Source organism: Dioscorea cayenensis, chromosome 19, assembly GCF_009730915.1.
Source record: "Dioscorea cayenensis subsp. rotundata cultivar TDr96_F1 chromosome 19, TDr96_F1_v2_PseudoChromosome.rev07_lg8_w22 25.fasta, whole genome shotgun sequence".
Taxonomy (NCBI): Eukaryota; Viridiplantae; Streptophyta; class Magnoliopsida; order Dioscoreales; family Dioscoreaceae; genus Dioscorea; species Dioscorea cayenensis.
Window position 1 is genome coordinate 27,183,214 of NC_052489.1, and position 25,563 is coordinate 27,208,776.

Sequence of the window (25,563 nt, forward strand, 5' to 3'; positions counted from 1 at the left end):
CACAATACTATCTTCTAATTTTTTTTTTGTTTTTGGAACTATATTATATATTGAATTATAAGAGTAGCATGTGGTCAATTTTTAAGATAACAGATAGTCAGGAAGAAGGTTAGAGTTGAATATATCTATATTTCATTCAAACCAAATATCCCATGTAATGGCATAAGCTAGTAGGTCCCCTGTCTATCTAAGCTGAGAGGTCAGGGAATTCCGAATTCCTTCAAAAGCCCTATACTTCTGTCAAGGAGCTTGAAAGAAGAGTAAATTCAAATAATTGATCAAAATAGCTCCAAATTTATATTACGTAAAGGTAGAGTAAAAGCAAATGCTTTACTAATTTTGACTAAACACTACTAATTTTAACTAAGCACGTGCGTCATTATCGGTAGACTGTTGCACTTTTTTCTAGCCAAAATTTAAGTGTAAAAATTTTATTGTCCCATATTTGATAGAATACACTCCTATCATTCAGAAATCCGTAGAAAGATTTGATTTAGTAATTCAAAGTAGACCTTTCACACATTCTTTTTACTTAATTATGTGGTAGGGTTCATGAATTATTAAAGTTGTCTTTGTATTTTTATTTTGTTAAATGAAAACAGATCTGTTTATAAGATTTTTTATTTTTTATTTTATTTTTGACTAAACGAACTTCTTTCCTACTTCCTTTAAATAGCTTTTATTTACATCAATATAAATGATTTATAACTTTTTGCAAGTATCTCCATCAAAACCTCTATACATAGCTTAAATAATAATATCACATGATATATACTAAACTAATATAAAAGCATCAAATTAAGCTTTTAATTTTTCATTTTTTTTAATATATATTTGGGATTTTGGATTGAAGAATCACACTTGAAATTCTCTTGAAGATTTTTTTTTTAAAAAAAAAGAAAAAATGAAAAGGAAAAGGGGAAGTGTTGTTGGTGGTGGGGAGTTTTCAAGGTCCGGGTGTTGGGGTGCTTTGAGACTTGAGAGAATGGTGGCCGGGGCTCACCTTCTCCTCCTTGGAAACATACAAAAGCCTGTTTAATGTTCTTTGCTTTTCTTTCTAATGCTCTCAAGTTCATCATGTAAATTAATAATATAAAAAAAATAAAAACATTATAAAATATAGTTTAGCTGTAGATATCATCAAGCAAAGCAAAAAAAGGGGAGGAAATCATATGCCTTTTTTTTATTCTCATTCTGTCAAACAAGCAAAACCTCAAAGTGATGGAATAGTATAGATAAACAAGTTGGCTGGCTAGCTACTTCTTCATCTTGACTGCATAGTTTCCCATGAGAATATAAATGATTACTCTTTTTATATTTTTAACATTTTTATTTTCTTCTTATTAATTATTGAGACTGAAATGAGTTCACATGAAATACTAATGCTAGTTAACAACAACAATATATACATAGGTTTGTTCATTTTATTTTTTTGCTTTAATTTGTGTTGTAGTGTGTATATAATGAAGTGACTGACAGACACACATGAAGAATGGCAGAAGGAAGAGCTTGAATGAGGATGATGGTTCTAAACTTGGCAGATGAATAGATATAGAAAACAAAACCAAAACAATATGATTTTGGAGTACTTCTACTTCTATCCATAATCCATTTGTAAGCATTCATCATGTAATTTGAATAGACAACCAAAAGATTTGGAAATGCACGTTTGTGTCAGAAGAAAGATTAAAAATATAAACAAGAAAGAAAAATAAATAAATAAAAGAGAGTGAGATCCAAGTTCTTTGACAGTGCACTTTGGAGAGAATCCATGTACTTATTTTGAACCAGTGATGTGTAAAACTAAAAATCTCAGTTCAACAAAACAACAACATATGCATCTTCTTCTTCTTCTTCTTCTTCATCTTCATCTTCATCATCTTCCCTTTGAGATCATGTCTTGATGTGCTTCAAAAACATCTGCAAAAGTCATTGAATTAAGTAGATGTAAAACAAAGATAAGTATATGAAAACATGATCATATAAGTAAGTTGATATGTAGAAGAAGAAGAAAGGAAAAGAAAGAGAGAGAGAGAGAGAGAAAGAGAGAAGGTTGAATGCTTGGCTCCTCGCACGCCACTCACAGTAGCCAAACTGAGCAAAGATTGGACTATATATGAGTGGCATACAGGGAGCCAGGCACAACCGATGTCACCTGTCTTTCACCATCCCCACCATTAGAGAACAACAAAAACAAAGTCCTTCTCCTATAGTAGCTATAGATAGATACATGGATAGATAGATAAATAGAAAGGCAGAAAGAAAGAAAGAAAGAAAGAAAGAAAGAAGAAGGGAGTAGTGGTGGTGGTGGTAGTAGTAGTAGCTGGGAGAAGGAGAGAGAGAGAGAGAGGGGAGATGAGGGGCCAGGAGAGTTGAGGTGATGGTGGAGGATTTATAGGCAAAGAGAAGGGGTTTTATTACCATAAAATGATAAAATAAACAAGACTAAAAGTCTAAAATAATATATATATATATATGTATGTATGTATGTAAGTGTGTGTGTGTGTGTTGAAGAAAAAGGCTAGGTTAGGGTTTGCTATGAACAGGTAGCAGCCATGATTTTATATTACAACAAGTTAACACAAGAAGAAGAAGAAGAAGAAGAAGAAGTAGAAACAAGAGAAGAGAGCTCAAGAGTTCAAAGATAGTAAATTAAAAGGAAAAAGGTGAGTAGGTTAGGGTTTATAGCTAGCTGATGGTTTGTGAGGTTGGTCTGAAACCTGGTCTCTGTGTGTGAGATAGAGATAGGAGGGGAGAGAAGGAGAAATAAATAAATAAATAAATAAATAATAAAGGTAAGAATCACCATTATTATTAATAGTGGTTATAATTAGTTATTAATGTTAATAATAATAGAAATAATAATATTTGGAAGAGAGAGAGAAAGTGTGTGTGTGTGTGTGTGTGTCTGATCAGGAGGAAGAGGAGGGAGTGTAAAAAGAAAAGCCTGCTTTGGCCATGGTGGATATGGTTCTTTCTTTTTGCTCTTCTGGACTCAGTTTTGTCTGCTGGTGCTTGGATTAACCAGGATTCTTTTTGCCTACCTCACCTCACCCACTAGTTCTTTTCTTTTTATATATATATTCACTACAACAAAATTGATGATTAATGACAATTTTATTTTTTTGACGTATTGGTTTTATCATGATACGTAATGTGATGAAATCATTATTTTAATCACTTTCATTTCTTTGTTTTGATAATTTTATGTGACAATCACTTTTACGTTCGTCGCATGATATTATCACGAAAAGGATTAAATTTCCGAAATCTGACTTTGAAAGTACTTTTAGTGCGGTTTTAAATATTAAGTGAAATAGTATAGTACGCCATTAATATAATATTTTTCGCTACAAATTTTTAAAAATTTATTGTTTTTAAACTAAATTTAAATAATATTACTAATATTAACATATATTATCAATGATCATTTTGAATATGTACCTTAATTTATTTTTTTGTGACACATGGGTTTCTACCTAAAATATAAGTAATAATGATATTATAATATTATTTACAAATAAATATCGCATTACTTGATGATATTGGATAATATCACTATTTGTTACTAAATTTAATGACACTAATCATCTCTCACTAATAATCGTAGATCAAATCGCTAAATATCATCTGAAAGATAAAATGCTAAATAGCGTAAAACATTCTTTTATGCTTTAAAATTAATTTAGAAGAAAAATATAACAAAATTATTTATATAAATTGACATAGATATGAGTAAGAGACATAACAATAATTTTTAGAGTGGGTCACTCAAAAGCGTTAATAAACCAAACAACAATTTTTTTTATAAATATTTTTATAAAATATAATTTTCAATATCATGCTTACCAATTTGTCGAATATGAAAGCAAATAATAGACTTTTCCAAATATTTTTCTAAAATCATATATTTTTATACAATATAAATAGCTTTTGCAAGTAAAAAAAACTTGAGAAAGCAAAACAATATATTTTTTGCAAAAGAATATAAATTTTTTCATGTTATATAAACCAATTTAATACCTAGGGGCAAGGGGATGAAAAAAAAAAATTTTGCAAATATTTTTCCTAAAAATATAATTTTTTTTAAACTATATTTATCAATTTATACATTGTTTATTTTCAAAAAAAAATTGTGAAGATAGGGTTCTAGCATCCCCATATTAGTTTAATTTCACATTGATTTATTTTAAATTTTTTATTTTTTATTCAAATAACTCTCTTTATGTTTTTTGAATTTTTTTATTTTTAAAGATTTTATTAGAGATATTTTATATTAACACCTTCATATATATTATAATTTATTTTATTAATAAGGACTAAATTATAAAAGACCTTTATATTATTGAAGTGATTTTATATAGATATTAAAGAAGTTTTTATAACTTCACATGATTAATTTAAAAATTCAAATTTCATTGGTTTAAATTTGTTATAAGCTTTTTAAAAAATTATTATGAAATATATTTAAAGCGATAATTTAAAAATTCAAGTTTCATTGGTTTAAATTTGTTAATAATTTTTAAAAAATTATCTAAAATTGAATTAAAAACATATAAAAATATGTTAGTTTTTTTATACGAAATTTGAAAAGATTTTCATTCAATAGATATATCCTATAAAAATTTTTTTAAATAATTTTTAATTTATCTAAATTTAGTTTAAATTTGTTAATAATTTTTAAAAAATTATTGCGAATTTAATTAAAAAATATAAAAATATGTTAGTTTTAATATAGACTTTGAGCAGTTTTTCATTCAATAAAAAGATATATCCGATAAAAAAATTCTCGAATAATTTTAATTTATCTAAATATAGTTTAAAGTTTATAAAAAATTTAAAAAAACAAAATTCTATATAAATCTCTATCTCAATTTCTATTATTTCTCAATCTTTTCTTTCTCTCTCATCATTACTAAGGTACATTATATTTACTTCTCAACGCTATACTACCGCTCATTTTTTATTTTTATTGTTCTCCATCTTAAGCACACTTCCACTTTTTAGTCTTGATTTTTATAATGCTTGTGTTCCAATGCACTTAGTTCATAAATTTTTTATAATTGCTTGATTCGCTTCTAATTTTATGGGTTTTGTAGTGATGATGGTTCCGTTGGAGAAAGGAATATTTGAATGGGAAAGAGATTGACATCGGCCACAATCATTAGATTAAAGTTTTCTTTCCAAAGGATTGCTAACAATATTGATTCGTGTTTTTTTATTAATCTATGTATTTTTTTAATTATCATTATTTTATAATGGAATTATTGTTATAATTTCTATAGTTGTTTGATTAGCACTTTAAATTGTTAAAGTTTGTCATTAATCAATTAATTTTTGTTATGACTATTTATTGTGCTTATTATTAATTTTTTGGATGCATATTAGTATATATGTATATGTTATATATATTTTGAACTTTACTTTTGTTAATTTACTCTTCTTATAAATTAATATTTATTATTTTAAAAATATTTATTTCGAGGTTTTAATGAGGCAAGCTCTACATCAACAAAAACACCTATAAACACGAGCCATACAAGAGTTGCATGAAGAATAGATTATCTATTTTGATATGATTTACTTAAGATTATAAGTTTTTAATGTTATTGAAATTTTACGAAATTGAAATTTGTTAATCCAAAAGGTTAACTATAAATTATGATAATTGTGTTATTTTTCTTTTTGCAATAATAATATTGATGTAATTTTATTTATGATATATTATCAAAAATTAAATTTTTGATAATTTATATAATTTATTAAAAAATATTCACTAAAATATATCACAAATTACAAATACATCATAAAAACATGATTGATTGTGACATTATAAAAATATTACAAACTATATAATATTTAATTAATTGTGACATTACATTAATTTATGGCGTATTTTTTTCATTAGTGACGCATTTTCATCATCACGAAAATAGACTTTTTGTTACTAAATATTATATTTTTTTTAACAATATTTAGTGACATTAACCACTTTTTATAACGCTATTCTATTTGAAATTGTGACAAATATTTTTATTATTTATTATTTGAAAATCAATGGAATGTCACAAATGATAAAAGCTTTTACCTTATATTTAGTGACAATTCATAACGTTTTACTAATAGTTTAGTACAACATTTAGTCGATAAAAAAATGCGTATGTATTAATGATTATAAAATAGGTAAAATATGATAATTTTTGTCACATAAAAGGTATCATTATGTGACGAATATGTAATCGTCACATTAAGCCCTTTAGCACGGAGCAAAGGCGATAATGTGGTGATGAGCAACAAAAGCGTCAGCAAAAAATTTTTAGTGACAAAAATATATTATTTTTATAGACGTTATCACATATGTCAATAATTGACAAATTTGTTGTAGTGATTTATATATATATATATATATTTATTCTTCTTTCTGATATATTTATCAAATAATTTTCACATGGGATTCAGTATCTCAGAAATTCAGAATGCATATACATTTGTTGTATTTGCATCTCATCTTTTATTTCAGTGTGTATATATATATATATATGTTTATAATATGGACAAACCATCATCATTTGTACATTTACTAAATATTCAATCATATTTTTAGAAAAAATTAAACTCTTGATCTCTTATGAAAAATAAACCCATTATCATCTAGTTATTGCTCCGATCATATCTCAATTTTTTTAGTTAAATTATAACTTGTTTTAAAAACATTTATGGTCATTTGATACTACTATTAAAGTAGATTAGTATAAATAATTTTTTTTATTCAAAACAAATAACTAATAATAAAATGATGGATGATTGTCCTTGATAAAATAAATTTTTACTAGGGATAAATTTTTTTTTAACAAATACTTGTGCTAGAGAATGGTTTAGGTACACCAGAAGCAATATTTATTTATTTATTTATTTATTTATTTAAGTTTTTACCCTTGACCAACTCATGTACCTTTTTATGGCTTTGATCCTCAACCAATCTATCTTACACATATAACAACATATTTATTTTCATATAAATAAGTAAATAAAATATTAATTATTATAAGCAGAAAAGTAAGACCAACCTCATCACCAACCATTTGGAGAAGTTTACCTAAAGCTAATGCAACTCATTTACAACTAACGGAAAGTAAAAGTGGTGAGATGATCGCTCACTTTAAGTCTAGTCTAAACAATCATCAAAATGGAAGGCATAAATAAACATCATGGTTCATACTCGTGTTCAAAATATTGAAACTTATCATTTTTTTTTAAATATAAAAATAAATCACATCTATATTGAAATGAAAAAAAAATGAATGCAATCAAGTGAACCAAATTTAACCATTAATAATTAAAATGTTGAATTATAAAATGAAGGGCATGAAAATTTTAAAAGTAACACTGATATTGTCCAAATGACTAAAAACATATAAACCAAATTTAACCATTAATAGTGATTAAAATGTTGAATTAGAGAACAGAGAGTGTGAAAAATATGAAGAGAACTTTGACATTGCCCATATGACTAATGGTATAAATTAAAATGAAGCCCTTCATTCAATATAAGCTTCAAACATTGGTCGTTGGATTTAAAATCATGACCATGTATTTCAGTATTTTGTTTAAAACTGGGTAAATTTTTGAGTAGGTCACTAAACTTTGGTTTATTTTTACTTTGATCACCGAACTTCAATTTGTATCAATTTGGTCACTTAACTTTAATTTGATTTCAACCGACAATAAATCAAGAATTTCAACCCCAATTGATTACATGGGCTGCTCTAAAAATCTAAAATCGGCCTTCCCCCGACATGACATTATTAAGTCTATTGGATGTGTCCATGTCATCTGAAAAACAAATTTACATCATTCATTTGGAGAGTCGAAATCCCTCGATTTACAACCCAGTTGAAATCAAATTAAAATTGAGTGATCAAATTGATACAAATCGAGTTCAGATGATCAAAAGTGAAAATGAACCAAAGTTTTTAGTAATTTCTACTAAAAAATTTACCCGTTTAAAACTTATCATATTAATTACTATATATATATATATATATATATTTGTGTGTTGTATTAGATAGAACAAGAGTTGTTGTTTTCTTGTTCGATGTAGGAACAAGAAGAATATAAGAACATATAGTACAAAGAACTTCTTGTTTTTTTATTTTATATATTTTTTTAATCTCATTAGAACACACTATCTCTTTGCGAGTTTGGTAATGGGAATTTAAAAATTAATTAAATCACCTAAGTTATCTTTTTTGTGGCTTTATCTTGAGATTTATTAACAATAGCAACAAGATAAGGAGGTGTTTACAAAGAAGCCCCCAAAAGCAAATCATTAACTTCCCAAAAATTAATAAATGAACTTAGAATTCCTCATGTACAAAGTTCAATCCAACCAAAGAATTTTTATTTTTATTTATAATAACATATAATTTAGTATATGAAAATCATAATAAATGTTTTAATTTTTTAATATTGATTATATATATTAATGGCTTTGGAAAAGCTACAAAGGTCAAGATGATGCGCCGCCAAACCAACCTCAGCGTTAGTGTTCTATTTGGTGTCATGTCTTAAAGACATGCAAATCATTCCAATGTTTAATGCTTAATTAGAGAAATTGACTAATTCTCTAAGTAATCACAATTAAGTATTAATTAAGATTAAAGATTATATTGATAATCAATATTTCAACTAATGAACCAAACAAAGTAGCCAACATTGTGTACCACGCTGTGTCTTGTTGTGCCCACCCCACTATGAGCTGGATTAATTTTTTCACTAAATAATTATGAGAACAAAATATATCACTTTATTTAATAAATAATTCATTTATTGTCGCTACAATAATACATGATTTTCATAAAAAAAAAATTGAGAATTCAACTCTGTAATTAAAGCATAATAATAAAAAATGTGTTGTAACTTGTTCACATTTTAAAAAATAGGTACAATATCCAAATTGATCCCTCTACTTCTCTCTCTCTTCCTTTGACCTTTTACTCGAAATGCTCCAGTAGTCCCTCTCGCTTCAGAAATAGCTCATTTCAGTCATCTCTACTCTCTAAAATGAGTCAATTATCTGGGTTATATTTCCAAAATGTGAGTGACTAGATAGAAAGAGATCAAGAAAGTAGAAAGACTAAATCGGGTCATTTTTCGAGAATAGAGTGATTAATGTGTGAATTTCTAGAGAAGAACCAAAAGTAAGAGAAGAGTTAGGGACTAATTTGGATATTATACCTAAAAATATATATATATATAAATAAATAAATAATAATAATAATAATTATCATTTTGCTTAATTATGTGCCTAGTGTGATGTGGACTGTGGAGGAGCCAGCCAATGCTAGCGGTAAAACTTGTGATGACACTTGTCTTTTATTTGAGTGGGACCCACATTATTAAGATATTTTTTAAAAATTATATTTAATAGTATTTTATTTTATTATTATTTTGAAATAAGCATGCGGGTATAATTTGGACATTATTAATTCATTCGCAGCATTTTTTTTATGTTTGTTATAAAGTTTTAAATTTATTTTAATTATATAAAAATAGTGAAATAGTTTAAAGTAAATATATAATGAAGTAATACCAGGTTTTCAGTTTGAATGGGAACTATAATAAACACAATTGATTAATGCCTTTGAAATCTAACCAACAAATCATCACCTAAACGAGATATAAATATAATTTATTTAAGATGTGATCCATGAAATCAAAATTATCACAGATATTAAAACTAGAAAACTCTCTTTATTTTTAACTTTAGTGACTTGATCAATTCCCTCAATAATTATATATATATATATATATAAATGATAATGAAAACACTAAAATTGAATTTTAATATAAGGGCGACATAGACGTGTTTGTAGTTTTTTTAATTAATATGTTAATTTTTTAACAAATATATATATATATATATATATAAGCCATAATAGTATTCTTTAAAAAATATTAAATCTAAAAAACGAGACAAAATGGTGCTAAATATGAAAGAAAAAAATACAATAAGTTGATAAAAAAAATACGCACCTATAATCAACCCCCAACGGGTTTTTGTTAATTAATTTTATATTTATGTTTTGGATATATGTAATTCTAAACTTCAAGGGGACAATTAAAATAATAGTCTTGATTTTCTTTATTTCTCTTCCAATCAAGAAGAATGTATATTAGTTTGAATCCAATGATCAGTGATCAATGTTGTCTGAAAATTTATAATTTAATCTATACCATTGGTCATATAAGTGGTCTTAGTGTCGTTTTATATTATTATTATTATTTAAAAAATGAATAAACCTAAAAAAAGGGAAGAAGATAGGAGTGGATAAAAAAAAAAAATAGGACCGTCTTAAAAACTAAAATAGGACCGTCTTAAAAACTAAAAAAAAAAACAAAGAAAACAAAAAGGGCCCATCAGGGCCTAAGGAAAGTCACCTCTTTTAATGGCTTTTATGTTATTTTCACTTTTTTTTTTTAACTCAATACTTTAATTACTATTGGTGGTTAAATTTCGACCATATATAAATATGTTTTTAGTATAATTATTGCTTAAAAAAAATAATGATAATGGAGTCAGAGGTTGAATATGGTTTCAAACGAACTCCTTTAAAACCGCGCATGTTTGTCCAATTCAGGTTGGACAAATCAAAACACTATACTTCAACTTTTAGATTAATGGAATGGTCAAATAAATTTAAACCAAAGTAGAAAATTGATCACCAACAGCAATGCAATGCAAACCATAGTTTACCAGAGATATGATCTTTCAAATCAAAATCCCTAAAAAACCTTTAAGCAAGAGACCCCTCCTTCCAAGTAACTTGATTATATATATATATTGCAAACAAAATCCTATTGCATCTGCTTTCCTTATCATACTTTGACAGTCAAAAGCTCTTTTTCTTTCCAAAAGGTGCCAAACATCTTTTTCACACCAAAACCATAAAAATTATCTTTATTTATTTAATTAATTAATTAATTAATATTTTATATTGCCAATAATTCTTTCTGTAGGTCTATATGTCTTTCAGCATGTAGGCCATGCGTGCTATCCCTCTGTTTTTTTCCTTGAGTCCTCTCTATGTGCAAAGAAACATCAAATCCTTCTGCATGGCAACAGAGTGGACTTCTCTCTATGCTTTTGACCAAGAACAAGATGTTCTTGATGATGATGATGATGATGATGATGATGATGATGAATTGATGATGATGATCTTGGTTGAGAAACCAAAGCTCATTGGTGGAGAACACAATGAGAAATTTCTCTTGTTTCTCCGCCCTCTCATGCACTAGTGTTTGTCCTACAAGAATATTTCCTTTAATAATACTCATATTTACTCATCTTTGAACTTCATTCTTCACCTTCAACATGATGAACAACTCTAATCAACAAGTTCTCACTCAAAACTTCCAGGTTTGTTTCATTAATCTATACACTCTTTTTGAAATTTGAGTATCACTGCAATCAGTAACTGTAAACAGTAAACACTCAACTAAAAAAAAAAAAATACAGGAACCATTTGCACGTAAGAGAGATCATCCCTTGTTTGAAGGTATTAGAAGAAGTGTTTCCATGGTGGCAACTCAAGAGAATGCCTCAATTTCAAGCTTAACACACTCACTGTCTTCTATTTGGGAGTTTGAGTCTAAAATCAGCACTTCAGACACTGTAAGCATTGCTGGTTCATTGATATCAGAGATAGATGATGGGAACATTAATCAGAATATCAAGGCCATGGATCCTCCAGGAACTGTTTCTCCTCACTGTGCTGCATCATTTTACTCTTCTTCCAATCCTTCAACTAAAATGTGTTCCAGTGTTGCAATGTTGAATGAGTATCTGAGAGCCAGGAAGGATGATATCACTGCTGGTGTTCCAGGGATGCTTTTGTTTGCTGTGATTGGACAGGAAGATGCTGGTTTGATTTTTCATTCCATTTCATGGTTTGGTTTTTTATTTTTACTGAAGATTTGTTTTGATGTTTATTTAACTGGTGTTGTTTGCAGATATAGGATCTGTTGTTTCCACAATTTTGTATGCTTATTTCTTGAATGAAGCTAGAGAGAGTAGATATGACTGTTTTGTGCCTGTAATTAACATGGAGAGAGATGATTTAAGGATTCATCCTGAGCTCAATTGGCTGCTTCATTCTTGTCAAATTGAAGTTTCTAGTTTGGTTTTCATTGATGAGGTGAGTAGCTTGATTTGATTTGCTCTGCCACAATAAATTTGTAATCTATGAACATCTGATTCAGATATGAAACTTTGTATGCAGATTGATCTGACATACTTTGATGTGTATGGTAGTTTAAATCTTGTGCTAGTGAATGGTCATAAGTTACCAAGAAAACAAGAGGTATTATTGTGCTTATATGTATTCATGTGAAATTCCATTTCCTGCTAAACTCAAATGCATTCTTTGCAGGGATTAAAAGAAGCATTAGTAGAAACCATAAACAGTGAGGTAATGAAATATATATTTCCTTTTAGAACAATGTCAAAATGCTAACTTTGATTCTGCATTTAATGCAGGACAGCTCAATCTGCACATTTGTCGCGGAACAGTTTGCAGAAACATCACCAGAAATTCTTGCTGGGATTGGAATTTGTAGACTTCTGGTATTGTTTGTTTAGTTGCTGAGTTTTAGTACATTTGGATTTCTAACCATTACAGTGATGTCATTTGTTCTGATTGAGAATGCAGTTATCTGGTATATTGTTAGACACATCAAACTTGATGGGTGCTAAGTGCACCGACAAAGATAAATACATGACGACACTTCTAATCAAAGGCGCTGGCCAATTGGGAATTAATGGACTTTATCAAACATGTAAGTTGCCACAAAGACACTCATGTAATGCATAATTGTCTGAACTATATATATATATAGCATTGATGATTTTGCAGTGAAACACAAAAAGCTCGACATGTCTGAACTTGAAGTTAGAGATATTCTTCGCAAAACTAGAGTTGCAGGTATAAATGTTAATCAGCAAAGATGACCACTAGAAATGGATTAATGCTATGCAATATTGAAGTTTCTTAGTTATGTTTGACTAGGGAAACCTAATAGTATCGGTAGTAGATTATCGGTTTACCGTATCGGAATGTGCTCTGATTGGAATTTCAGTCGAAGATCTTCTCGGTCACAGTGATTCAGCCGCAGAAGACATCATTCTCTATAGAGGTAATAAGCATAGAAGTCATACATTATATTATACAGCCTCATAATTCATTAACTGTTTCTCATTGTGTTTCAGAAACACAGAGACTAAGACTACTTATGATTGCTTCAGGATATTATGACAATGAAAAGAACTTCAAGGTAATGACATGTTAATCATATAATTTTTCTTATTAATTAACAAACATGTTTATTTATTTATTTATTTTGTGTGATTTAGAGAGAGATCTTTGGTCTCTACCAAGACTGCAGTGTTAATGAGAAAACTTCTCCACTTCTTTGAGACCAAAGGAACACATCTACCACTCAAATCATTGGATTTACTTGGTTAGTAATTCTTAGTAGATGCAAACCAATTCATATTTACAAACTATATATTAATTAATTTATCTGATTAGAATTTTTTTGTTAATCCAGATACAAGAGAGGAAGTAAAAGCATTTGAGATTGATAACAAACTGACATCAAGAAGAAGCATTGAGCGTCTTTTGGAAGAGTTTGGTGGTGCTCACCGTGTGACATCCCACTTGAAATGACAATATTCAAAGAAAACAGAGCAACTATTCCCCTGTCTCTTCTCCTTCAATTCTTTTGTTTTTCATCACAATTTATTGTATACATATTCCATTTGATAAGATGCTGACAAGAGTGCTTTACAACTAATGATGAGTGCTTTTTCATTTATCACTACTTAAAACATAAAGTATGATTTACATTGGAAATGGTGGTGACTGAGCTTTTACTTAGATTAGAAATGCAGAATAAAGACAAAGGTATCTAATGACAAATTTAACATCATATAAAACTATAAAATGACTTCCAACTTGCAAAGAAATGGATATAATACTTGTACATTAAACAGTGCTTTACAACTAGTATTGTTACAGAGCATATATATTTATATGTCTTTTTTTATTGTATCCACTCTTTACCTAATCAAAATCATTGTATCCACTCTTTACCAAATCAAATGGAAAACACTCTCTTCACTTGGAAGCTTTAGCTAGAAACTGAGGCAAGATGATAAAAGAGTCAAGATGAACATTTCTTTTCAGGCACCAAAAATGGGGTCCAATAATGAAAACAAAACTATTAGAACCATGTTTTATTTGACTTCTTTCCTTGTGATAGTCACTTGTCATTGTCCTTATTAAACCATTAATTCAATTAATTATTTTTTTAATATGATGGTGATAAGAAATGGAGGGAAAAAAGAGGGGAATTTTTAATGATTTATTGACTATTCCATTTTAGGGGTTGGCATTAATTGTTATTTATTTAATTATATAAATTTCCATTGAGTCTTGTAAAGAAAGTTCGTTGCCTCTCGCGGTTCGGTTGGATTTTATCGGTTCAGAGATCGGTTTGGTCGAGTTGAACCGGTCGGTTCAAGCGTCCGCTTCTTCTACTCCTCGTCCCTTCTCTGTTCTCGAGCTGGTATTGATTTATGGGAAGTATGGATTGGTTTCGAGGATTCGTTCGCTTGATTTCGGCTTCGTTTGTTTGTTCAGTGATTGGTGGTCTTCGATCGGATTTGGAGGAGTAGAGGATGGATGTTTCGCAGCCGCAGTTCATCTCCAGCCATGAGAATCGGCGGGATTCTGTTGGGGCCGCTGTGCCTCTCATTGATAATGTCGAAGCTGACCAGATTATCATCGCTGAGGTTTGATGATGAAAAAGTTTTCTAGCTTTTTGATTTCCACTTTGCGCTGACTTGTTCTGTTTGATTATTTCCAAAGAAAAAGGGCTGGAAGAACTTTTTTGCGTACATGGGCCCTGGATTTCTGGTTTGCATTGCGTATATCGATCCTGGGAATTGTGAGATTTTAAATACTAATTTCTATTATTTTGTTTTTATTTGGCCTTAATCTGTGCTTATTGTTGTGCTTGCAGTTGAGACTGATCTGCAGTCTGGAGCTCAGTATAAGTATGAGGTGAGACAACTAGTGTTTTGTTTTTAATTTGCAATTTTTGTTTTTCTGATGATGATGCCAATACTTAGTTGTTATGATTGAAAAAATTGTTTCTTTTGGTACTTATATTTTGTAGATTTGTGAATTGACTATTATGTTTACATACATAGTGATTGGTTTTGTTTCTCTCTGTTAGCTTCTCTGGATTATTCTTGTAGCTTCTTGTGCTGCTCTTGTTATTCAGTCTCTTGCATCCAAACTGGGGGTTGTGACAGGTATCATTTAGTCTGATCCTACATTTAGAGAAAGATAGGCACAAGTAGTATTTATTGTATAAGGAGGTGTCTTGTTATGATAATAGGGAAACATCTAGCTGAGCATTGCAGAGCTGAGTATCCTAGAATTCCAAATTTTATCTTATGGATACTGGCTGAAATAGCTGTGGTGGCTTGCGACATTCCTGAAGGTATTTGAAGTTGTTGACCTTTCATTATTTCAGAAATTTAAGCTGTTCCATTGCTCCTTGCATGTTTTTTAAAATTATTGACTACTTTTTAGTTTTTCCGGCACAATCATGAACAAGTGGATAAATTGACCAAAAGCAGTTATCTTTTCATGAACTGAATTTATTTTCTTACCACTGTTGCAGTCATTGGAACAGCTTTTGCTTTGAACATGCTTTTCAAGCTCCCAGTTTGGTGTGGTGTTCTAGTCACAGGCCTTAGCACTCTGGTACTTCTACTATTACAACAATATGGGGTATGTATACATGTTTTCTATACTCCTCTCCTATCTTGATTAGTAACATGTCCTAGCACAAAGCTTTTTGTCCAAGGGCATGGTAGTTAGTTCATTTGGATGCATGGCCATTGATTTGGATTAAAGCTATCAGTCTCAACTTTCTGGAATGTGACCCATAATCTACCAACTACTTAATGCAGATCCGCAAACTTGAGTTTTTCATTGCTTTTCTGGTGGCCACTATGGCTGGTTGTTTCTTCGCAGAACTTGGTTATGCAAAGCCAGACCTTTCACAAGTTATGAGGGGACTTTTTGTTCCTCAACTGAAAGGAGACGGTGCTACTGGCTTAGCCATCTCTCTTCTTGGTGCTATGGTTATGCCGTGAGCCTCTTTAACACCACCATTATTGTTTATCTTATAATTTATTTACAGTTAAAAGAGTTTTCAAATGTTGATGCAGGCACAATCTCTTCCTTCACTCTGCATTAGTTCTGTCAAGAAAAGTACCACGTTCAGTTCAAGGAATCAAAGTAAATAACTCAAAACTTCACAACCAGCTACTTTTCTCTTTCTAATAAAGCCCCTGTGCCTTTTTTTATTTTTTTATTTTTTTGGCATTTTAATTAAAAAATTGCATAATGAATATCATTATGCATTTGTAAATCATTTTATTGTTCCAAAGTTGGTTATCACTTGTCAGAAATTTTCTTGGTGGCAGGAGGCGTGCAGGTTTTACACTATTGAGAGTGCATTTGCACTTGCAGTGGCCTTTCTCATTAATGTTTCTGTTATCTCCGTCAGTGGTGCTGTTTGCAGCTCAGCTAATCTGAGCCCAGAGGATCAGATAAACTGCAAGGATTTGGATCTCAACAAAGCTTCATTCTTGCTCAAAGTGAGCTATTGATCATCACACTAATGCCCTATTGTTTCTTGAAATTTCTGTTGAATTTCTTTTCTTTTTCCAATAAATCCGATATTTGACATGATTGTTTAATTTATGTTTAAATCTTATACAAAGTCAAGTTTTGGTAATCTGGTAAACTTCAAGCTTGATCGGTATTTCCTGTTCCTTCTCCTGCTTTATATACACAATGGTATTACTGCACAAATTCTGTATTTTTTATTTTTACACTCAGATTGTTTGCAATGGCCGAAGGGTAAGGTGCTAACAATTGATATCTATGCAGAACGTTACAGGAAGATGGAGCTCAAAGCTATTTGCAATAGCCTTGTTAGCATCTGGACAGAGTTCTACAATCACAGGAACCTATGCTGGGCAATATGTCATGCAGGTTTTTATGTTATAAGAACTCTTTGGCAACGGTATTTTTTTGCCACTCATTTAGCTTATATGTTTTTTGCTTAAAATTATCTTTCATTTTCTATTGTAGGGATTTCTTAATTTGCGGATCACTCCATGGATTAGAAATCTTTTAACACGATCTTTGGCAATCGTTCCAAGTCTGATTGTCGCGATAGTTGGGGGTTCTGCTGGTGCTGGGAAATTGATCATCATTGCATCAGTGCGTACAACCCCTAATGATTCTCATGAAATAGTCTATCTGGCAAACTACCATTCCTTTTGATGTATTTGTCTGACATAATTGATGTTCAATTCTCGCAGATGATTTTGTCATTCGAACTTCCATTTGCACTAGTACCTCTCCTCAAGTTCACCAGCAGCAAGACTAAGATGGGATCATACGCCAACTCATTTCTTGTAAGTTTGCAGTTATTAATGACCACCTCTTCTCTGTTTTGCCGTCTTTGAACATATGAACGTAGAGCTAGTTAAATTATCTGGCTGACAATTCTTTCTTTCTTTGTTCTACTTGTGTACAAAGAGTTAGTTTAAAGTAATTCATTCAACATTTAATTTTCTGTCATTTATAAGCGACACTTAACACCTTTTTCACGTCATAGATTGCAGCAACCACATGGGTCATAAGCTCATTGATCATGGCAATCAACACATACTACCTCGTGACGGGCTTCATCAAGCTACTTCTACACAGCGGTCTGCACACTGCAGCCATTGTGTTTGCAGGCATATTTGGTTTCGGAGGTATGTTAGTGTACCTGGGGGCAATCTTTTACTTAGTGTTCAGAAAGAATAGAAAAATCACTCAACTATTACTGTCTGATGATACCGAACTTGGACCAACCGGCAACAACGCAAGCATCGTAACTCACCTACCCAGGGAAGACATCATAAGCATGCAACTCCCTCAAACAAGATCTGCAATGAATCTTGACTAACAGCTTCCCTCATGTTTTGTTAGCATGAAATCTGGGCATTACTCTGCAACTCCAAAAGTGAACGAGCTACCCTAACAATAACTAATGTGGTTTCATTTACTAATATATTCTCAATTTGGCAAAGTTGCTTTAGAGCATTGGATAATGCTTGCAACAGTACTTATTTAGCTATGATCAATGAAGCACGAAACGATGGTGAACTTGGCTTTTTATTTCCAAACTTTTGTTGAGTTTCTTTTGAGTGTGATTAGGGTTGTGGATTGTTGTTCAACTTTATAAACAGGTGTTCATCTTGTTCCTAAAGCCTGCAATGAAAGTAAGGTTTACGATTTTTGGTTCAATAGGAAGGTGCTGTGCTTCATAATGTCAAATAGGAGCCAGGAAGGATGATGTCAATGCTGGTGCTCCAGGGATGCTTTTGTTTGCTGTGATTGGACAGTGCGATGCTAGTTTGCTTTTTCATTCCATTTCTTGGTTTGGTTTTTTATTTTTACTGAATTGTTTTGATGTTTATTTAATTGGTGTTGTTTGTAGATATAGGATCTGTTGTTTCCACTGTTTTGTATGCTTATTTCTTAAATGAAACTAAAGAGAGTAGAAATAACTGCATTGTGCCTGTGATTAACATGGAGAGTAGCTTGATTTGATTTGCTCTGCCACTATAAATTTGTAATCTATGGACATCTGATTTAGATATGAATCTTTGTATGCAGTATGCAGAATGATCTGACATAATTTGATGTGTATGGTAGTTTAAATCTTGTGCTAGTGAATGGTCATAAGTTACCAAGAAAACAAGAGGTATTATTGTGCTTATATGTATTCATGTGAAACTCCATTTCCTGCTAAACTGAAATGCATTCTTTGCAAGGATTAAAAGATGCATTAGCGGAAACCATAAACAGTGAGGTAGTTATACACACACACACACATATATATATATATATATATTTCTTTTAAGAACTATGTCAAATGCTAACTTTGATTCTGCACTTAATGCAGGACAGCTCAATCTGCACATTTGTCACCGAACAGTTTGCAGAAACATCACCAGAAATTCTTGCTGGGAATGGATTTTGCAGACTTCTGGTATTGTTTGTTGAGTTACTGAGTTTTAATACATATGGATTTCTAATCATATCAGCGATGTCATTTGTTCTGATTGAGAATGCAGCTATCTGGTATATTGTTAGACACATCAAACTTGATGGGTGCTAAGTGCACTGAGGAAGATAAATACATGACGACACTACTAATAAAAGGCGCTGGCCGGTTTGGAATTAATGCACTTTATCAAACATGTAAGTTGCCACAGAGATATTGATATGATGCATAATTGTGTGAACTATATGTAGCGCTGATGATTTTGCAGTGAAACACAAACAGCTTGGCATGTCTGAACTTAAAAGTTAGATATATTCTTCGCAAAACTAGAGTTGCAGGTATAAATGTTAATCAGCAAAGATGACCGCTAGAAATGGATTAATGCTATGCCACATTGCAGTTTCTTAGTTATGTTTGACTAGGCAAACCTAATAGTATCGGTTTACCGTATCGGAATGTGCTTTAATGGTATTTCAGTCAAAGAACTTCTCGGTCACAGTGTTTAAGCCGCAGAAGACATCATTCTGTATAGTTTAGCCTCATAATTCATAAACTGTTTCTCAATGTGTTTCAGAAACACAGACTCAGACTACTTATGATTGCTTCAGGATATTATGACAATGAACAGAACTCCGAGGTAATGACATGTTATCATAGAATTTTTCTTATTAATTAACAAAAAAAATTATTTATTTATTTATTTATTTATTTTTGTGTGATTTAGAGGGAGATCTTGGTGTCTGCTAAGACGGCAGTGTTAATGAGAATTTCTCCACTTCTTTGACACTAAAGTAACACATGTACCGCTCAAATCATTGGATTTACTTGGTGAGTAATTCTTAGTAGATGCAAACTAATTCATATTTAGTAATTACTTAATCTGATTAGATTTTATTGTTAATCAAGATATAAGAGGAGTAAAAGTATTTGAGATTGATGACAAACTGGCATCAAGAATAAGCATTGAACGTCTCTTGGGAGAGTTTGTGGTGCTCACCATGTGGCATTCCACTTGAACTGACAATATTCAAAGAAAACAGAGCAACTATTTATTGTATTCATATTCCATTTGATAAGATGCTGACAAAAGTGCTTCAATTCCATTCACTACTTAAAACATTAATTTAGTATGATTTACAGTGGGAGTGGTGAGCTGTAACTTAGATTAGAAATACAGAATAAAGACAAAGGTGGCTAATGACAAATTTAACATCATATAAAACTATAAAAAGACTTCAACTTGGAAAGAAGTGTATGTAGTATATATATATATGTATTTTCATTGAACAGTGCCTTACAACTAATAGTGTTGCAGAGCATAGATGTCTTTTTTATTGTATCCACTCTTTCCCTAATCAAATGGAAAACTCTCGTCACTAGGAAGCTTTAGCAAGAAAGTGATTGAAGATGATAAAAGGGACAAGATGAGCATTTATTTTAATGTACCAAAAAGGGGATCCAATAATGAATATTAGAACCATGTTTTATTTGACTTCAAGTTCTTGTCCCACATCACTTTATAAATAAACTATAAAAGAAGATCTTCTTCCCTTGTGACTGTTTGCTTGTCATTGTCCTTATTAAACTATTTATTTAATTAATTATTTTTTAAATATATTGGTGATAAGAAATAGAGGGGAAAAAGGGTGGTGTTACTTATTTATGGATGCTTGACATAAATTGTTATTAATTTAGAGGTGGTTTGGCATTATTCCCAATTCTTTGTTTTTATTTTTATTTTTAAATTTTGAAAATAAAATAAGAAAAATATTTTTGTTTTCAAAATTTTTAGAAACAATATTAAACAAACTTTTTATGTTTTAACTTTTTTTAAAAAATATTTTAAAACATTGGTTGTCTAATTTTAACCAGACTTTTGAACTATTATCTCTTTTTAGAGACATTGAGGATTTAGAGCTTGTAATATCTTCTAGGAATTTTCTCAGAGTGAGATCTCATTGTCTTCTTTATGATTTTTTTTCTTCGATATTCTCCAATCTCACTAGTTTTTTTCTTCAATTTTTTTCTAGATTTGTTTTGAAAATGATTATGGTGTTGAGATTTGTTTGTAATATTTTTGGAAATAGCTAGTGAATTTAAGATAAGATTATTATATAATTGAGATTTTTTTTGTTGTACTCAAAATTTTTGTTGTGAGATCTTCTTTATTTGGGTTTTTTTTAATAGATTTTTTTAAAGTCTCTCCTGATCATTATGTTTCTATATATATATATATATATATATGATATTGTGAATAGATAAGCATATTGTTTATGGTTTAGTATCTTTATCTGGATTTTAATTTTAAAACTATATCTTAAAATATTCTTCCAAAAAAAAAACCAAATGTATTTTCCAAAACATACAACAATTTATGTATCGAGATATGCTTTAGATTTCTAATAAAATAACAATAATATAAAAACAAAAATAAAAATAAAAACCAAAAATAAAACAAAAAACAATGCCATTATATATATATAAATCAAAAACAGAAAACTGTTCTTGAAGCATCAATCAAACAAGCCCAAAATCACCGCGTCTTGTAACTCCAGTTGCTTCTCTCGGTTCGGTTGGGTTATATCGGTTCAGAGATCGGTCCGGTCGAGTTGAACCGGCCGGTTCAAGCACCCGCTTCTTCTACTCCTCGTCCCTTCTCCGTTCTGGAGCTGGTATTGATTTTTGGGAAGTATGGATTTGTTTCGAGGATTCGTTGGTTTGATTTCAGCTTCGTTTGTTTTGTTCAGTGATTGGTGCTCTCGAATCGGATTCGGAGAAGCAGAGGATGGATATTTCGCAACCGCAGTTCATCTCCAGCCATCGGAATCGGCAGGATTCTATTGGCACCACCGTGCCTCTCATTGATAATGTCGAAGCCGACCAGATCATCATCGCTGAGGTTTGATGATGAAAAAGCTTTCTTCTTTTTTAGTTTTTGATTTCCACTTTGTGCTGACTAGTTCCGTTTGATGATTTCAAAGAAAAAAGGATGGAAGAACCTTTTTGCGTACATGGGCCCTGGAATTCTGGTTTGCATTGCATATATCGATCCTGGGAATTGTGAGATTTTATATACTAATTCCTATTATTTTGTTTTCGTTTGATCTTAATCTGTGTTTGTTGTTGTGCTTGCAGTTGAGACTGATCTGCAGTCTGGAGCTCAGTATAAGTATGAGGTGAGAAAACTAGGGTTTTTTTTTTTAATTGCAATCTTTGTTTTCTGATGATCATGCCAATTCTTAGTTGTTATGATTGAAAAAATTGTTTCTTGATTTGTGGATTGATTATTATATCTACATACAGAGTGATTAGTTTTGTTTCTTCTGGTTAGCTTCTGTGGATTATTCTTGTAGCTTCTTGTGCTGCTCTTATCATTCAGTCTCTTGCATCCAGACTGGGGGTTGTGACAGGTATCATTTAAATTTAGTCCCTTCATTTGGAGATTTACACAAGTGGTATTTATTGTATAAGCAGGTGTCTTGTTGTGACAGGGAAACATCTAGCTGAGCATTGCAGAGCTGAGTATCCTAGAATTCCAAATTTTATCTTATGGATACTGGCTGAAATAGCTGTGGTGGTTTGTGACATTCCAGAAGGTATTTGAAGTTGTTGACCTTTTATTATTTCAGCAATCTGAGTTGTACCTTTGCTCCTTGCATGTGTTTTTAAATTAGTGATAACTTTTTAGTTTTTCCAGCGTAATCATGAACAAGTGGATAAATTTACCAAAAGTAATTATCTTTTCATGAACTGAACTTATTTCCTCACACACTCTTGTGCAGTCATAGGAACAGCTTTTGCTTTGAATATGCTTTTCAAGCTTCCAGTTTGGTGTGGTGTTCTAATCACAGGCCTTAGCACTCTGGTATTTCTACTATTACAACAATTTGGGGTATGTATACATGTTTTCTTTATTCCTCTCCTATCTTGATAGGTAACATGTCCTGACACAAAACTTTTTTGTGCTAGGACATGTTAGTTAGATTATTTCGGATGCAAGAACATTGATTTGGATTAAAGCTATCAGTCTCAACTTTCTGCAATGTGACCCAGAATGTACCAACTACTTCATGCAGATCCGGAAACTTGAGTTTTTCATTGCTTTTCTGTTGGCCACTATGGCTAGTTGTTTCTTTGCAGAAGTTGGTTATGCAAGGCCAGACCCTTCTCAAGTTATGAGGGGACTTTTTGTTCCTCAACTGAAAGGAGACGGTGCTACTGGCTTAGCCATCTCTCTCCTTGGTGCTATGGTTATGCCGTAAGCTTCTTTTATACTACCATTGTTCTTTATCTTATTATTCATTTACTGTTGAAGAGTTTCCAAATATTGATGCAGGCACAACCTCTTCCTTCACTCCGCATTAGTTCTGTCAAGAAAAGTACCACGTTCGGTCCAAGGAATCAAAGTAAATAACTCACATACTTTAGGTGTTATAGTACACTTCACAACTGGCTAGTATTCTCGTTCTAATAAACATATGGGCCCATTGATATTTAGTTTTTTTTGGCATTTCGTTAAAAAAAAAATATGCATAATGAGCATCAATATGCATTTGTCGATCTTTATATTGTTCCAAAATCGGTGATCACTTGTCAGAAATTTTCTTGGTGGCAGGAGGCTTGCAGGTTTTACACTATTGAGAGTGCATTTGCTCTTGCAGTGGCTTTTCTCATTAATGTTTCTGTTATCTCCGTCAGTGGTGCTGTTTGCAGCTCAGCTAATCTGAGCCCAGAGGATCAGATAAGCTGCAAGGATTTGGATCTCAACAAAGCTTCATTCTTGCTCAAAGTGAGCTATTGACCATCACACTAATGCCCTATTGTCTCTTGAAATTCTGTTTGGATTTCTTTCTTTTTTTCATAAAATCTAATTTTTGTCATGATTGGTTTAATTTATGTTTAAATCTTATACAAAGTCAAGCTTTGGTAATCTAATAAATGTCAAGCTTGATCAGTAATGCTGGTTTTTTCTCCTGCTCTACATACACAATAATCGGATTAGTGCATGGCATTAAGAAAATCTTGTTTTTCCCTTATTTTGACACTCATATTGTTTGGAATTATCAGAATCTTTCGGTGCTAATAATTGACGTGTATGCAGAATGTCACAGGAAGATGGAGCTCAAAGCTATTCGCAATAGCCTTGTTAGCATCTGGACAGAGTTCTACAATTACAGGAACTTATGCAGGGCAATATGTCATGCAGGTTTTCCTGTTGTAACTACTCTTTCAGTATGATATTATTTACCACTCATTAGCGTATATGTTTTTTTACTTAAAATTATCTTCCATTTTCTGCTGTAGGGATTTCTTGATTTGAGGATCACTCCATGGATTAGAAATCTTTTAACACGCTCTTTGGCAATCATTCCAAGTCTGATTGTTGCAATAGTTGGGGGTTCTGCTGGTGCTGGGAAGCTGATCATCATTGCATCAGTGCGTACAATCCCTAACGATTCGCATGAATAACTATCTGACAAACTGCTGTCTCTTTTAATGTTTTTATATGACATAATTGGGGTTCCATTGTAACAGATGATTTTGTCATTCGTACTTCCATTTGCGCTAGTACCTCTTCTCAAGTTCACCAGTTGCAAGACAAAGATGGGACCATACGCCAACTCATCTCTTGTAAGTTCAGGGTTATCAAAGACCATTTCTTCTCTGTTTTGCCATCTTTGTTCATATGAATATTGTGCTAATTAAAGTATGCGGTGTTCTACTTATGTACAGAAGAGTTAGTTTGAAGTAATTTTATAAGCGATGCTTGACCATCTTTTTCATGTCATAATAGATTACAGCAATTACATGGGTCATAAGCTCATTGGTCATGGCAATCAACACGTACTACCTCGTGACAGGCTTCATCAAGATACTTCTACATAGCGGTCTGCACACTGCAGCCATTGTGTTTGCAGGCATATTTGGTTTCGGAGGTATGTTAGTGTACCTCGCCGCAATCTTCTACCTGATCTTCAGAAAGAACAGAAAAACCACTCAACCATTACTGTCTGATGATGCCGAGCTTGGATCAACTGGCAACAACGCAAGCATTGTAACTCACCTACCCAGGGAGACATCACAAGCATGCAACTTCCTTGAACAAGATCTGCAATAAATCTGGACTAACAGCTTCCTCATGTTTTATTAACACAAAATCTCGGCATTTGGTTGTTATGGGTCCGGTGACCGGATTGTTCTACCCACAGAGAACCACCCGCACTAGAATCAGTAAATAGCAGTGTTAGCATAAAATTTGGAACTGTGGTACAATGGTTTCTGTATTCATAAATTAATCACTCTTTTTAAAAAAATAATTAATTAATTTAATTCTCCAAGCAGGCACCACCCAAA

General features: G+C 31.3%; 3 protein-coding genes and 1 long non-coding RNA gene across 7 annotated transcripts; 3 read left to right on the top strand and 1 right to left on the bottom strand.

Moving 5' to 3' along the window:
* Positions 1–1,639: 1,639 nt before the first annotated feature.
* On the bottom strand, positions 1,640–2,734 carry LOC120250259. The gene is made up of 2 exons (XR_005532977.1): positions 2,156–2,734; positions 1,640–1,920 (listed from the first exon to the last, which is right to left on the bottom strand). It is a non-coding gene; the product is annotated as an uncharacterized LOC120250259 (long non-coding RNA).
* An 8,380-nt stretch (positions 2,735–11,114) lies between these two features.
* LOC120249609 (exopolyphosphatase PRUNE1-like) lies at positions 11,115–12,935 on the top strand. 2 transcript variants are annotated; one of them, XM_039258181.1, is made up of 8 exons: positions 11,115–11,419; positions 11,519–11,924; positions 12,013–12,197; positions 12,282–12,362; positions 12,432–12,470; positions 12,539–12,625; positions 12,711–12,837; positions 12,898–12,935. In XM_039258181.1, the coding sequence occupies exons 1-8, from the start codon at positions 11,375–11,377 to the stop codon at positions 12,915–12,917; spliced, it is 990 nt and encodes a 329-aa protein (XP_039114115.1). In that variant the 5' UTR covers positions 11,115–11,374; the 3' UTR covers positions 12,918–12,935. The 2 variants fall into 2 exon arrangements, with proteins under 2 accessions (XP_039114115.1, XP_039114117.1); XM_039258183.1 differs by lacking the exon at positions 12,898–12,935 and having other exon boundaries at positions 12,544–12,625; positions 12,711–12,836.
* A 336-nt stretch (positions 12,936–13,271) lies between these two features.
* Positions 13,272–25,544, top strand: LOC120249606 (metal transporter Nramp3-like). 2 transcript variants are annotated; one of them, XM_039258178.1, is made up of 15 exons: positions 13,272–13,332; positions 13,412–13,518; positions 21,957–22,108; positions 22,191–22,269; positions 22,345–22,385; positions 22,541–22,619; positions 22,701–22,805; positions 22,992–23,101; positions 23,286–23,467; positions 23,546–23,615; positions 23,825–23,998; positions 24,311–24,415; positions 24,514–24,645; positions 24,745–24,840; positions 25,004–25,544. In XM_039258178.1, the coding sequence occupies exons 1-15, from the start codon at positions 13,310–13,312 to the stop codon at positions 25,325–25,327; spliced, it is 1,779 nt and encodes a 592-aa protein (XP_039114112.1). In that variant the 5' UTR covers positions 13,272–13,309; the 3' UTR covers positions 25,328–25,544. The 2 variants fall into 2 exon arrangements, 1 of the variants encoding a protein (XP_039114112.1); XR_005532860.1 differs by lacking the exon at positions 25,004–25,544 and having other exon boundaries at positions 24,311–24,426.
* Positions 14,483–18,446, top strand: LOC120249608 (metal transporter Nramp3-like). 2 transcript variants are annotated; one of them, XM_039258179.1, is made up of 14 exons: positions 14,483–14,628; positions 14,703–14,854; positions 14,931–15,009; positions 15,085–15,125; positions 15,301–15,379; positions 15,466–15,570; positions 15,754–15,863; positions 16,046–16,227; positions 16,307–16,376; positions 16,565–16,738; positions 17,034–17,138; positions 17,238–17,369; positions 17,471–17,566; positions 17,770–18,434. In XM_039258179.1, exons 2-14 carry the CDS (start codon positions 14,741–14,743, stop codon positions 18,103–18,105), a joined length of 1,623 nt encoding a protein of 540 aa, XP_039114113.1. In that variant the 5' UTR covers positions 14,483–14,628; positions 14,703–14,740; the 3' UTR covers positions 18,106–18,434. The 2 variants fall into 2 exon arrangements, with proteins under 2 accessions (XP_039114113.1, XP_039114114.1); XM_039258180.1 differs by lacking the exon at positions 14,483–14,628 and having other exon boundaries at positions 14,635–14,854; positions 17,770–18,446.
* Positions 25,545–25,563: the final 19 nt, after the last annotated feature.

Coding starts and splice junctions, on each gene's coding strand:
- LOC120249606 (XM_039258178.1), top strand. CDS start 13,310: ATGACAATGAAAAGAACTTCAAG. Junction 23,102..23,285: donor TACTATTACAACAATTTGGG/GTATGTATACAT, acceptor TACTTCATGCAG/ATCCGGAAACTTGAGTTTTT. Junction 23,616..23,824: donor GTTCGGTCCAAGGAATCAAA/GTAAATAACTCA, acceptor TCTTGGTGGCAG/GAGGCTTGCAGGTTTTACAC.
- LOC120249609 (XM_039258181.1), top strand. CDS start 11,375: ATGATGAACAACTCTAATCAACAAGTTCTCACTCAAAACTTCCAG. Junction 11,925..12,012: donor GATTGGACAGGAAGATGCTG/GTTTGATTTTTC, acceptor TGTTGTTTGCAG/ATATAGGATCTGTTGTTTCC. Junction 12,626..12,710: donor TTGGAATTTGTAGACTTCTG/GTATTGTTTGTT, acceptor TTGAGAATGCAG/TTATCTGGTATATTGTTAGA.
- LOC120249608 (XM_039258179.1), top strand. CDS start 14,741: ATGGATGTTTCGCAGCCGCAGTTCATCTCCAGCCATGAGAATCGGCGG. Junction 16,739..17,033: donor AAGCTTCATTCTTGCTCAAA/GTGAGCTATTGA, acceptor ATATCTATGCAG/AACGTTACAGGAAGATGGAG. Junction 17,139..17,237: donor CTGGGCAATATGTCATGCAG/GTTTTTATGTTA, acceptor TTTCTATTGTAG/GGATTTCTTAATTTGCGGAT.